General features: G+C 44.6%; 1 protein-coding gene across 1 annotated transcript in view; it reads right to left on the reverse strand.

Moving 5' to 3' along the window:
• The window catches only part of LOC126285291 (protein qui-1), a 1,482,105-nt gene that overhangs the window by 340,440 nt on the left and 1,128,402 nt on the right, over positions 1 to 13,263 (reverse strand). The window contains exon 12 of the mRNA XM_049984579.1: positions 1,913 to 2,137. Within this exon, the coding sequence (XP_049840536.1) occupies positions 1,913 to 2,137 (225 nt within the window). The remainder of the gene's footprint in view (positions 1 to 1,912; positions 2,138 to 13,263) is intronic.

Raw genomic sequence — 13,263 nt, forward strand, 5'->3', positions numbered from 1 at the left:
ATGTCGGACCCACCCAACCAGTTACAAATTAAGAGTCTTTCATGCTAGGAGTGGCATCTCCAATACCACCCCCTCCCCTGTCACCCGTGCTCTCTTCAGGAAGTTCTTCAACATCGTCCGACCACAGTGGCTGCAACACGATGCTGTGTAGCTGATCGGCACCTAAATCTCTCTCACGTACGTCGTCTTTGGTAGAGGTAGACGCAGCGCCATCCATCGACGCGACCTGCTGCATCTGTGGTGCAAGAAGTAACTTGGCACTCGTGGTATTGGCAAGTGAACCGTCAACACCACTTAGCTCCTCAGCAGGCGCAGCACCCATGCCGTCTGATGAAATGTCACCTTCTTGACCGGCCGTGTGTAGGAGGCAATCGTCAGAAGGGGTCCGCCGACGTCGCTTCCGTCGTCGAGGCGAACGTTACTTTCGAACGTGGACATCCGTATCCGAATGTCGGAGGCAATTAAGCGTCGTATCGCCTTTCGCTAGGAAATCCGCGGTCGGGACAATGTTCGCGTCCACGTCCATCGCGTTCTGAATGTCACGTTGCGTCTGGAGTCCGTGGGACTGTTGCTGCTGTGGAGGGGGCGACATGTGGGTTGGCATCGGGGGTCCTTCCTCTTCCTCCCTTGGTACTTCTGGCGTCGATGGGTGTGTCTGATCGCCCGTTTCGTCCTCAACTACGGTGCGCATCGTCGTCTGAGCGTACGTGAGGGGCAGGATTGTCGTCCCCGTCGGGGAAACGGAGTCTCCCACTGGTATCTGCGTACTTCGACGTTGTAAGCAGCTGGATCGAACATGGCCTTCCTGCCCACATCCGGAACAGGTACGCGGCTGACCGTCGTACATGATGATTGCACGACAGCCACCGATGTTCAAATAGGACGGCACATGTTTCTTGAGCTCAAGTTTAATTTGGCGCACACCATTTTAGACCTTATACGTCGAGAAAGTTTGCCACTTTTCTGCAACGTGGCTGATAACATTGCCATATGGTCGGAAGGCGTCTTTGACAACTTCCTCTGGGACCTCTGAGGGAGTTCGAGTATTTAGACACTACTGTCGCGCAGACCGCTGCACTGGTCATTTTAACATAAACCACGCTCGCCGTTACAGAAAAATGTATTCCGACGACAGTCGCCGGGTCTAAACGTAGATCGTCGAGTGTGAACTGTTCTATTTCATAGGCTCGAGGACGCGCGTGATCTGGTTGGAAAGTAATTTTGATCGTGTCGTGGTGCCATGTGTGTGCCATAGTCGCACTGAACTTGGAACTAATACAACTCGCGCCGCGAGAAGAAACACAAGCAAGCGCTCACGGTCGCGCACGGCGGGGCGCAGCGGACGTCCTCACCCCACCGGATCCGAAAGCAGACTGATCGCAGCTCATCGATAAAAACATCTCGCAGAGGACTTTCAACTATCACGCAAAAAAACCGACAAACACTGTTGGTATGACTATGAATTACTCACGTTTCGTCGAAGTACAACGGGAAGTAAACAGTTACCGCTGTTCTTTATTACGAAAAAGCGGTTAGTGAGAATGATACAAACACCTTTCCTTTCTATCGCCTGAATTAGGAGGCTTATTGCTTGTTTGATTTAATTAATTAATAGAATATGAATCAATTGGTATAAAGAATGCTTTTTCCAAACTTTTTATAAAAGAAAGTCTGCTATCAAGACACAGCTTTCGTTCAATTACTTTATTTATGACTGAACGTTTCTAAAACTGAAGACACTAGTCCCTGCTCTCCACTGCAGTCGAGGCTGGCTGTGTTTTGTGACGTCAGATGCGCAGAACGAACCTAAACTCTGCCGCCGTCATAAATGACGCGCACTTTAGTTCCGCTGTGCCCTACCTAAGTGGTGAAGTGGCGACGCTAGCAGCACGGAGGCCCCGCTGCTACTCACCCATGCGCCGGCGCACGGCACACATGGAGCTGAAGCTGAAGTGGCCAGCGGCGAGGCTGAGCGCCCCGCCCGTGGTGGGCATCAGCAGCTCCAGCAGCTCCGTCTCGCAGAGGCCGAACTCCGTGGCGGTGAGGAAGGCCGCCAGGCGCGACACGGCCAGCCTGCCCACTTGCTCCTCCAGCTGCTCCAGTGAAGACTCCACGCGGCGCTCTAGCTCTGCAGGCTCTGGGGACAGCCAGCAGAATACCTCTCACTGCCAGTTTAAGGAAATAATTACTAAATTACACACTGAGGTAAAAAATTTATGGGATAGCGATATGCACATATACTGGTGGTAGTAGTATCGCGTAGACAAGGTATAAAAGGCAGAGCATTCGTGGGGCTGTCATTTGTACCCAGGTGAATCGTGTGAAAAGGTTTCGAACGTGATTATGGCGACATGAGGGGAATTACCAGGCTTTGGAGCTAGACACATGGAAGAGTCCATTTCGGAAATCATTAGGAATTCAATATTCCGAGATCCACAGAGTCAATAGTGTGCTGAGAATACCAAATTTTAGGCATTGCCTCTCACCACAGACAGCGCAGTGGGCGACGGCCTGCACTTGACGACCGAGAGCAACGGCCTTTAGCGTAGGGTTGTCAGCGCTAACAGGCAAGCAGCAATGCGTGAAATAACCGCTGAAATCAATGTGGCACGTACGACAAACGTATCTGTCACGACAGTGCGGCGAAATTTGGTGTTACTGGGCTATGGCAGCAGAGGATCGACTCGGTTGCCCTGGCTAACGACATCGACTGCAGTGCCTCTCCTGGGCTCGTGACCGTATTGGTTGGACCGTAGATGACTGGAAAACAGTGGCCTGTTGGGGTGAGTCGTGATTTCAGTTGGTAAGAGTTGATGGTAGGGTTCGGGTGTGTCGCAGTCCCCACGAAACCACAGACCCAAGTTGTCAACAAAGCACTGTGCAAGCTAGTGGTGGCTGCATTTTAGTGTGGACTGCGTTTACATGCAATGGGCTGGATCCGCTGGTCCAACTGGACCGATGACTGGATGTGGTTATTTTCGGCTACGCGGAGATCATTTTGCGAACAACGATGGAACTTTATCGATGATAATGCCTCATGTCACTGATTTGAAGAATCTTCTGAACAATTCGAGCGAATGATTTGGCCAACCAGATCTATCGACATGAACCTCATCGAACATTTGTGGGTCACAAGCGAGAGGCCACTCCGTGCACAAAAGCCTGCACCGGCAACACTTTCGCAACTGTGGACGCCTGCAGACGCAGCGTGGCGCAGTATCTATGCAGAGGACTTCCGACGACTTGTTGAGTTCGTGACAACTTATGCGACATCGACTTGCTCCACTATGCCGACTCGATGTTACGAGGTATCCCATAACGTTTCTCACCTCAACGTACGCGTAATGCAATGGCACATGTATCACATTGGAACAACCGAAATAAAATGTTCAAACGTACCTACGTTCTGTATTTTAATTTAAAAAACCTACCTGTTACCAACTGTTCGTCTAAAATTGTGAAGCATATGTTTGCGACTATCACAACGCCATCTACCTCAAAGCGAAAAAAGTGGTCCAACTAAAACATTCATATTTTTTTACGTACTACACGAATATGTAATAAAATAGGGGTTCCTATTTAAAAAAAAAACGCAGTTGATGCCCGTTTGACCTACGGCAGCGCCATCTAGCGGCCCAACCATAGCGCCATCTGGTTTCCCCTTTGAAGCTAGACAAGTTCCGTTCTTTGTAGTTTTTTCGATTGACGCTTATTTCGTGAGATATTTGGCCAGTTCACGATCAATGGACGACCCTGTATATCCACGAAAGAAAGTGGTCTGCCACCTACTGCTGTTGTGGCCAATCCTGTACCGTTCGAATGTAGCATTAGAACGGTTCTGGTGGGTACAGTCACATCGCTTAAATATCTACGCGTGACGTCGCAGAGGGATATGAAATGGAATGTGCACGTCAGGATGATAGCAGAGAAGGCGAAGGGGAAAGCTGTTTTATTGGGATACTTTGGGTACAGTGTAGCTGATCCTTAAAGGAGACGGCTAGTGCGACCTATTCTTGAGTACTGTTCAAGTATTTGGAATCTCCACAAGGTCGGATTAAAGGAAGGCTACGAAGTTGTTCAGAGGCAGGCTGCTGGATTTGTTACCGGTAGATTAATCTAGCACACAAGGTTTGCGGAGATCCTTCGTAAACTCAAACGGGAATCCATGGAGAGAAAACGAAGATTTTTTTCGATAGACACTATTGAGCAAATTTAGAGAACGGGCATTTGAGGCCGACTCCACCACTCTTCGATTCCCGCCAGCGTACATTTCGCGTAAGGGCCAAGTGCGATACAAGAAATTAGGAGTCGTACGGAGATTGTGAGACAGTGGCTTTCACCCGCTCTGTTTGCTAGTTGAACAAGAGACGACAGGACTGTTAGTGATACGTGGTACCGATGTATTGGCAGAACACTTGGAAAATGCATCAGATCTACTGAAGACGATGTCTAGACTACACTTCGTTAGAGTATTGCTGAGCAGTATGGGATCCTTACCAGGTAGGTTTGCCGCAGGACGTCGAAAGCGTCTAAATAAGGGCAGCTCGTTTTATATTATTGCGAAATAGGGGACGGAGTGTCGCGCATATTGCAAGCGTATTGATGTGGGAACCATTAAAACAAAGGCGTTTATCGTTGGGGCGAGATCTTTACACGAATTTTCAATCACCAACTTTCCATTCTGAATGTGAAAATATTTTATTGCGCCATATAGGGAGAAATGATCATCGTACTAAAATAAGAGAAATCAGAGCTGGTACTGAAAGGTTTAAATGTTCACTTTTTCATACACGCTGTTGGAGAGTGGAACTTCACAGAAATAGTCTGAAGGTGGTTCGAAGAGCGCTCTAAAAGGCATGTAATGTAGATGTAGAAGTTATATACTTTTTTAAAAGTGATTGCTTGACACATAGCTGTATTGTCACTTTATTATACACCCAGTTTTAGTCACAAACAGACCATCCTGGGGTATCTACATACGACAAGAAAACCAAAATAAACACAATTAATAATTACAAAAACAGTATTAATATACTACTGGCCATTCAAAACATATTAAGTAAATTGTGATATCATAATCAGATGCATGACAGCTCCTAACCAGTATGAAGCAACATGTTACAAACCAACACTTCACTCTTTTATATATAGATAAAAGGCAAAGTCTGACTAATTCTACATCTACATCTACATCCATGCTCCGCGAGCCACCTGACGGTGTGTGGCGGAGGGTACCCTGAGTACCTCTATCGGTTCTCCCTTCTATTCCAGTCTCGTATTGTTCGTAGAAAGAAGGATTGTCGGTATGATTCTGTGTGGGCTCTAGTCTCTCTGATTTTATCCTCATGGCCTCTTCGCGAGATATACGTAGGAGGGAGCAATATACTGCTTGACACTTCGGTGAAGATATTTTCTCGAAACTTTAACAAAAGCCCGTACCGAGCTACTGAGCGTCTCTCCTGCAGAGTGTTCCACTGGAGTTTATCTATCATCTCCGTAACGCTTTCGCGATTACTAAATGATCCTGTAACGAAGCACGCTGCTCTCCGTTGGATCTTCTCTATCTCTTCTATCAACCCTATCTGGTACGGATCCCACACTGCTGAGCAGTATTCAAGCAGTGGGTGAACAAGCGTACTGTAACCTACTTCCTTTGTTTTCGGATTACATTTCCTTAGGATTCTTCCAATGAACCTCAGTCTGGCATCTGCTTTACCGACGATCAACTTTATGTGATCATTCCATTTTAAATCACTCCTAATGCGTACTCCCAGATAATTTATGGAATTAACTGCTTCTAGTTGCTGACCAGCTATTTTGTAGCTAAATGATAAGGGATCTATCTTTCTATGTATTCGCAGCACATTAAATTTGTGTACATTGAGATTCAATTGCCATTCCCTGCACCATGCGTCAATTCGCTGCAGATCCTCCTGCATTTCAGTACTATTTTCTATTGTTACAACCTCTCGATACACCACAGCATCATCCGCAAAAAGCCTCAGTGAACTTCCGATGTCATCCACCAGGTCATTTACGTAGATTGTGAATAGCAACGGTCCTATGACACTCCCCTGCGGCACACCTGAAATCACTCTTACTTCGGAAGACTTCTCTCCATTGAGAATAACATGCTGCGTTCTGTTATCTAGGAACTCCTCAATCCAATCACACAATTGGTCTGATAGTCCATATGCTCTTGCTTTGATCATTAAACGACTGTGGGGAACTGTATCGAACGCCTTGCGGAAGTCGAGGAACACGGCATCTATCTGTGAACCCGTGTCTATGGCTCTCTGAGTCTCGTGGACGAATAGCGCGAGCTAGGTTTCACACGACCGTCTTTTTCGAAACCCATGCTGATTCCTACAGACTAGATTTCTAGTCTCCAGAAAAGTCATTATACTCGAACGTAATACGTGTTCCAAAATTCTACAACTGATCGACGTTAGAGATATAGGTCTATAGTTCTGCACATCTGTTCGACATCCCTTCTTGAAAACGGGGATGACCTGTGCCCTTTTCCAATCCTTTGGAACGCTATGCTCTTCTAGAGACCTACGGTACACCGCTGCAAGAAGGGGGGCAAGTTCCTTCGCGTACTCTGTGTAAAATCGAACTGGTATCCCATCAGGTCCAGCATCCCATCAGGTCATTCATTGACATATCACACCCAGCCCAAACCGCTCAGAGCAGAAACTTTCAATTTCGAGATGGTGTTGATCTTATACTGTAGGCGTCGTTAAAGCAGCAATTTTTCGAAATTTCATCCATAAGGGAATGAAATAGGAAGGGAAACGTTCTTTTGAAAATTTGTTGCTTTTAAGGGAATTTTGAAGCCAGATCTAAGAAAAATCGTATTTCGTTCTCGGTAGGAAATAAAGAAGTATGTATTTCAGCATTTTTGGAAATTTAACCTCTATGGGCTGAAGTAGAATAGAAAGTTTTCTGACGATAAATCATTGTTAAAGAAATAGTAAAGCTTTTTTAAAGCTACGTCTATGAACTCAGAAGCAAGAAGATCTGTCAAATAAATCAAAATCATTTGTCAACTCGCAAAGTCTTGTTATCTCTTTGAAACCTCACGAGGAGATTTTTCAATTACGGAAACGAAGGTACTAGGGTCTGATCGAGAAAAGACTGCCTTGAGTTCTGAGAAACATTCCATGTCACGAACGTGAAATATACACCCCTTCGCCTGCCTCAGGTAGGTCTTGCACCAGTCCTCGAGCAAGGAGCCGTGTCTCGGCCCGAATGAATGGAGGGCATCGTTAGTTCAGAGGCAGGTCATAGGGTGGATGCTGATGTACGGCTTGGCAGCACGTTTAGAAAACCTCAGGCATCGGTAGAAAAGTTTTGCATTTTTCTTGAGAATGGAAAGTAGCTGAATTTTCGTGAGAATCTTTTTGTGTTTCTACAGAATTGATGTCTTCACGTTCATCGGTAATGGATTGTTTAGGGTGCATAACTTTTATGATTTTTTTTCTAGAAAAACTCGTAGTTTTCTTAGGGTGTCGTTATGGCTTTTCAGAAACTGGGTGCTCCTATGCAGCATATCATGGGCTCTTTTTCGTGAATTTTAATATGCTTCTTTTGCTCACGTTACTAGCAGATTATTTTTTAAAAAATCAAATGTTTTACAGTCGTTACTATGCTATAATGGAACCCGTTTTGATTTTCTTCGTCAGAGACCACTAGACTAATGTTACGAAAACGGGGAAGGGATCGAGACATTGAAACAAGATGTCCGACAGGGGATAACACACCAAACTATTCAGACTGTACTCATCCTGCACATGATCCATAAAGGTCTTACGTCGTTATCGTCAAATATTTAGCACATTAACTCATTTGTAAAGTAATCAGATGTTTGAAGCTGCTTTGTACACGGGAATCCGCTGCTTTTAACGAATAGAGGGTACGCCTCTTAAATAACAGAATACTAAAGAAATCTCAGTTTTAAAAAGCAATCTCCTGGCTGACTAGTCAGTGCCCAGCCCATACCGCTAAGTATAGAAACTTGAAATTTGGCGAGGGTGTTGGTGTTGTACTGTAGGGGTTGTTTAAGAACGGATTTTTAAATTGCACCCCTAAGGCGGTGAATTAGAGGGTGAGAGGATATTTGAAAATATGTCACTATTAAGGCAGTTTTGAAGTTAGACATAAGAAATTTGATCTTTGGTTCCTCTGTCATCAATAAATACGTGTTTCTGCGTTTTTTGGAAATTTAACCCCAATAGCGTTAAAAGTGAGTGAGGTTTTTTTGAAAATAAATCGTTGTTAAAGAGCTATGAAGATATTTTTAAAGCTGTATCTACCGTTGTCCCCCCCCATGAACCACGGACCTTGCCGTTGGTGGGGAGGCTTGCGTGCCTCAGCGATACAGATGGCCGTACCGTAGGTGTAACCACAACGGAGGGGTATCTGTTGAGAGGCCAGACAAACGTGTGGTTCCTGAAGAGGGGCAGCAGCCTTTTCAGTAGTTGCAGGGGCAACAGTCTGGATGATTGACTGACCTGGCCTTGCAACATTAACCAAAACGGCGTTGCTGTGCTGGTACTGCGAACGGCTGAAAGCAAGGGGAAACTAAAGCCGTAATTTTTCCCGAGGACATGCAGCTTTACTGTATGATTAAATGATGATGGCATCCTCTTGGATAAAATATTCCGGAGGTAAAACAGTCCCCCATTCGGATCTCCGGGCGGGGACTACTCAGGAGGATGTCGTTATCAGGAGAAAGAAAACTGGCGTTCTACGGTTCGGAGCGTGGAATGTCAGATCCCTTAATCGGGCAGGTAGGTTAGAAAATTTAAAAAGGGAAATGGATAGGTTAAAGTTAGATATAGTGGGAATTAGTGAAGTTCGGTGGCAGGAGGAACAAGACTTCTGGTCAGGTGATTACAGGGTTATAAACACAAAATCAAATAGGGGTAATGCAGGAGTAGGTTTAATAATGAATAGGAAAATAGGAATGCGGGTAAGCTACTACAAACAGCATAGTGAACGCATTATTGTGGCCAAGATAGATACGAAGCCCACACCTACTACAGTAGTACAAGTTTATATGCCAACTAGCTCTGCAGATGACGAAGAAATTGAAGAAATGTACGATGAAATAAAAGAAATTATTCAGATAGTGAAGGGAGACGAAAATTTAATAGTAATGGGTGACTGGAATTCGAGTGAAGGAAAAGGGAGAGAAGGAAACATAGTAGGTGAATATGGATTGGAGCTAAGAAATGAAAGAGGAAGCCGCCAGTAGAATTTTGTACAGAGCACAACTTAGTCATAGGTAACACTTGGTTTAAGAATCATGAAAGAAGGTTGTATACGTGGAAGAACCCTGGAGATACTAAAAGGTATCAGATAGATTATATAATGGTAAGACAGAGATTTAGGAACCAGGTTTTAAGTTGTAAGACATTTCCAGGGGCAGATGTGGACTCTGACCACAATCTATTGGTTATGACCTGTAGATTAAAACTGAAGAAACTGCAAAAATGTGGGAAATTAAGGAGATGGGACCTGGATAAACTGAAAGAACCAGAGGTTGTACAGAGTTTCAGGGAGAGCATAAGGGAACAATTGACAGGAATAGGGGAAAGAAATACAGTAGAAGAAGAATGGGTAGCTCTGAGGGATGAAGTAGTGAAGGCACCAGAGGATAAAGTAGGTAAAAAGACGAGGGCTGCTAGAAATCCTTGGGTAACAGAAGAAATATTGAATTTAATTGATGAAAGGAGAAAATATAAAAATGCAGTAAATAAAGCAGGCAAAAAGGAATACAAACGTCTCAAAAATGAGATCGACCGGAAGTGCAAAATGGCTAAACAGGGATGGCTAGAGGACAAATGTAAGGATGTAGAGGCTTATCTCTCTAGGGGTAAGATAGATAATGCCTACAGGAAAATTAAAGAGACCTTTGGAGAGAAGAGAACCACGTGTATGAATATCAAGAGCTCAGATGGCAACCCAGTTCTAAGCAAAGAAGGGAAGGCAGAAAGGTGGAAGGAGTATATAGAACGTTTATACAAGGGTGATGTACTTGAGGACAATATTATGGAAATGTAAGAGGATGTAGATGAAGACGAAATGGGTGATACGATACTGCGTGATGAGTTTGACAGAGCACTGAAAGACCTGAGTCGAAACAAGGCCCCCGGAGTAGACAACATTCCATTAGAACTACTGACGTCCTTGGGAGAGCCAGTCATGACAAAACTCTACCAGCTGGTGAGCAAGATGTATGAGACAGGCGAAATACCCTCAGACTTCAAGAAGAATATAATAATTCCAATCCCAAAGAAAGCAGGCGCTGACAGATGTGAAAATTACCGAACTATCAGTTTAATAAGTCACAGCTGCAAAATACTAACGTGAATTCTTTACAGACGAATGGAAAAACTGGTAGATGCGGACCTCGGGGAGGATCAGTTTGGATTCCGTCGAAATGTTGGAACACGTGAGGCAATACTGACCTTACGACTTATCTTAGAAGAAAGATTAAGAAAAGGCAAACCTACGTTTCTAGCATTTGTAGACTTAGAGAAAGCTTTTGACAATGTTGACTGGAATACTCTTTTTCAAATTCTAAAGGTGGCAGGGGTAAAATACAGAGAGCGAAAGGCTATTTACAATTTGTAGAGAAACCAGATGGCAGTCATAAGAGTCGAGGGGCATGAAAGGGAAGCAGTGGTTGGGAAAGGAGTGAGACAGGGTTGTAGCCTCTCCCCGATGTTATTCAATCTGTATATTGAGCAAGCAGTAAATGAAACAAAAGAAAAATTTGGAGTAGGTATTAAAATTCATGGAGACGAAGTAAAAACTCTGAGGTTCGCCGATGACATTGTAATTCTGTCAGAGACGGCAAAGGACTTGGAAGAGCAGTTGAACGGAATGGACAGTGTCTTGAAAGGAGGATATAAGATGAACATCAACAAAAGCAAAACGAGGATAATGGAATGTAGTCAAATTAAATCGGGTGATGCTGAGGGAATTACATTAGGAAATGAGACACTTAAAGTAGTAAAGGAGTTTTGCTATTTAGGAAGTAAAATAACTGATGATGGTCGAAGTAGAGAGGATATAAAATGTAGACTGGCAATGGCAAGGAAAGCGTTTCTGAAGAAGAGAAATTTGTTAACATCGAATATAGATTTAAGTGTCAGGAAGTCATTTATGAAAATATATGTTTGGAGTGTAGCCATGTATGGAAGTGAAACATGGACGATAACTAGTTTGGACAAGAAGAGAATAGAAGCTTTCGAAATGTGGTGCTACAGAAGAATACTGAAGATAAGATGGATAGATCACGTAACTAATGAGGAGGTATTGAATAGGATTGGGGAGAAGAGAAGTTTGTGGCACAACTTGACTAGAAGAAGGGATCGGTTGGTAGGACATGTTTTGAGGCGTCAGGGGATCGCAAATTTAGCGTTGGAGGGCAGTGTGGAGGGTAAAAATCGTAGAGGGAGACCGAGAGATGAATACACTAAGCAGATTCAGAAGGATGTAGGTTGCAGTAGGTACTGGGAGATGAAGAAGCTTGCACAGGATAGAGTAGCATGGAGAGCTGCATCAAACCAATCTCAGGACTGAAGACCACAACAACAACAACATCTACCGTTGTTTTGGCCTGGGGCGAATTGCTCGGAAACGGCGAAGCTGGTCATCTGTCTGCTTTCTATTGTCCTGAGATTCTATGCGAATGGGGTTAAAGGACGGTTAAACGACAAGGTGTCGGACTTCCACGCATCACAGAGCGGGAATGAACTTTTGCAGGTATCTTTGCAGGAAATTCTCCTCTTTCTTAATCTCGTGTATACTGATTGCCTATGTAATAGCTGGAAACTTTCGTTGTAATATTCCACGCATTTGATGATTAAGTATCTGTCTCTCTCTCTCTCTTCTTGGACCGCTCCCAGAAAAGACTCATAACAACTTTCTGACCAAGAAGACAGCAAACTACTGGGGTACATATTTCAGGCACGGAATCCTTCTTTGGACTGACTATTACAAAGGACCATACAGTTTTTTTTAAATTATATTCATCCCTGAGTCATTCATGTTTCAAGTGTTGGGGCGGCCACTTAACATGGGTAGTTCGTGCAGCGATGTTGACCATAATGCTGTGATGGTGTAATGGTTAGTATTTCTGCGCAGCAAGCAAGAAGACCCAGTTTGAGTCCCGGCCGCAGCACAAATTTTAATTCATTTCTTCTGCTTCGGTCATTATTGTAGATAAAGAAGAGACCTGAAAGTCTCATGGACAAATTTAAGATCACCTATGGTACAGGACTTTCCCATTACGTCCAACGCTGGGTTACTATTCCAATGCCGGAGAGCCTTGGCAGTAGTGACAATGTAAGGAGAAATAGACGGAAGATATGAATTGAAGTTTGTGTTGGGGAGGGCATCCAAGTTGGGTTGTTCGTGCAGCGATGCTGACGCTAGTGCTGTGGTTGTGTAGTGGTTAGCATTTCTGCCCGGCAAGCAAGAAGACACGGTTTCTATTCCCGGTCGCAGCACTACTTTTAATTCATTTCTTCTGCTTCGATCGTTATCGTACATACAGTATTTGTTGGTCGTGCGATGAGGGAGGCCTCAGCATCAGTCTCCGAACTGGTTGGATGTGGCCCAACACGATATCCTCTTCTGTGCCGATTTGATGTCAGACTAGGATATACTCCCAACATCCTCAGTTGTACAAGGGGCGTTCGACAAGTAATACGATACATCTTTTCTCAGGCATTTTAGATATAAAAGTGAAGAATTTTTTGCGGGACATAGTGCAGTTTTCCCGCTTCAGTCCCTATAGTTTCATTAAGCTACAACATGGGGCCGCACTTTACGTAGTCATCAAAATGGGAGGTGCGTTCCAAGGAGAGAGCTGTCATTGAGTTTCTTTAGGAGGAAAACAAGAGCATCGCAGATATTCATAGGCGCTTGCAGAATATCTTCAGAGACCTGGCACTGAACAAAAGCATGAGGAGTTGTTGGGCGAGGCGTCAGTCATCATTGCAACAAGGTCGCGAAATATGCCCTACCTGCCGCGTGCCGACCAGCGCAAACAGCTAAGGCTCGTGCAGTGTTGGAACGTGCGGACACTGTCATTAGAGATGATCAGAGACTTCGATGCACAGCTGGACGTCTCTGCTGATAGTACTGAGGCACTCGTCATCTCCTGGGGTACTCAAATGTGTGAGCCTACGAGGTTCCTCGCGTCCCCTAACAGAAGGCCGTAAAGAGGGACGGACATCGATC

The sequence above is a fragment of the Schistocerca gregaria genome, chromosome 8, assembly GCF_023897955.1.
Source record: "Schistocerca gregaria isolate iqSchGreg1 chromosome 8, iqSchGreg1.2, whole genome shotgun sequence".
In the NCBI taxonomy this organism is placed as follows: Eukaryota; Metazoa; Arthropoda; class Insecta; order Orthoptera; family Acrididae; genus Schistocerca; species Schistocerca gregaria.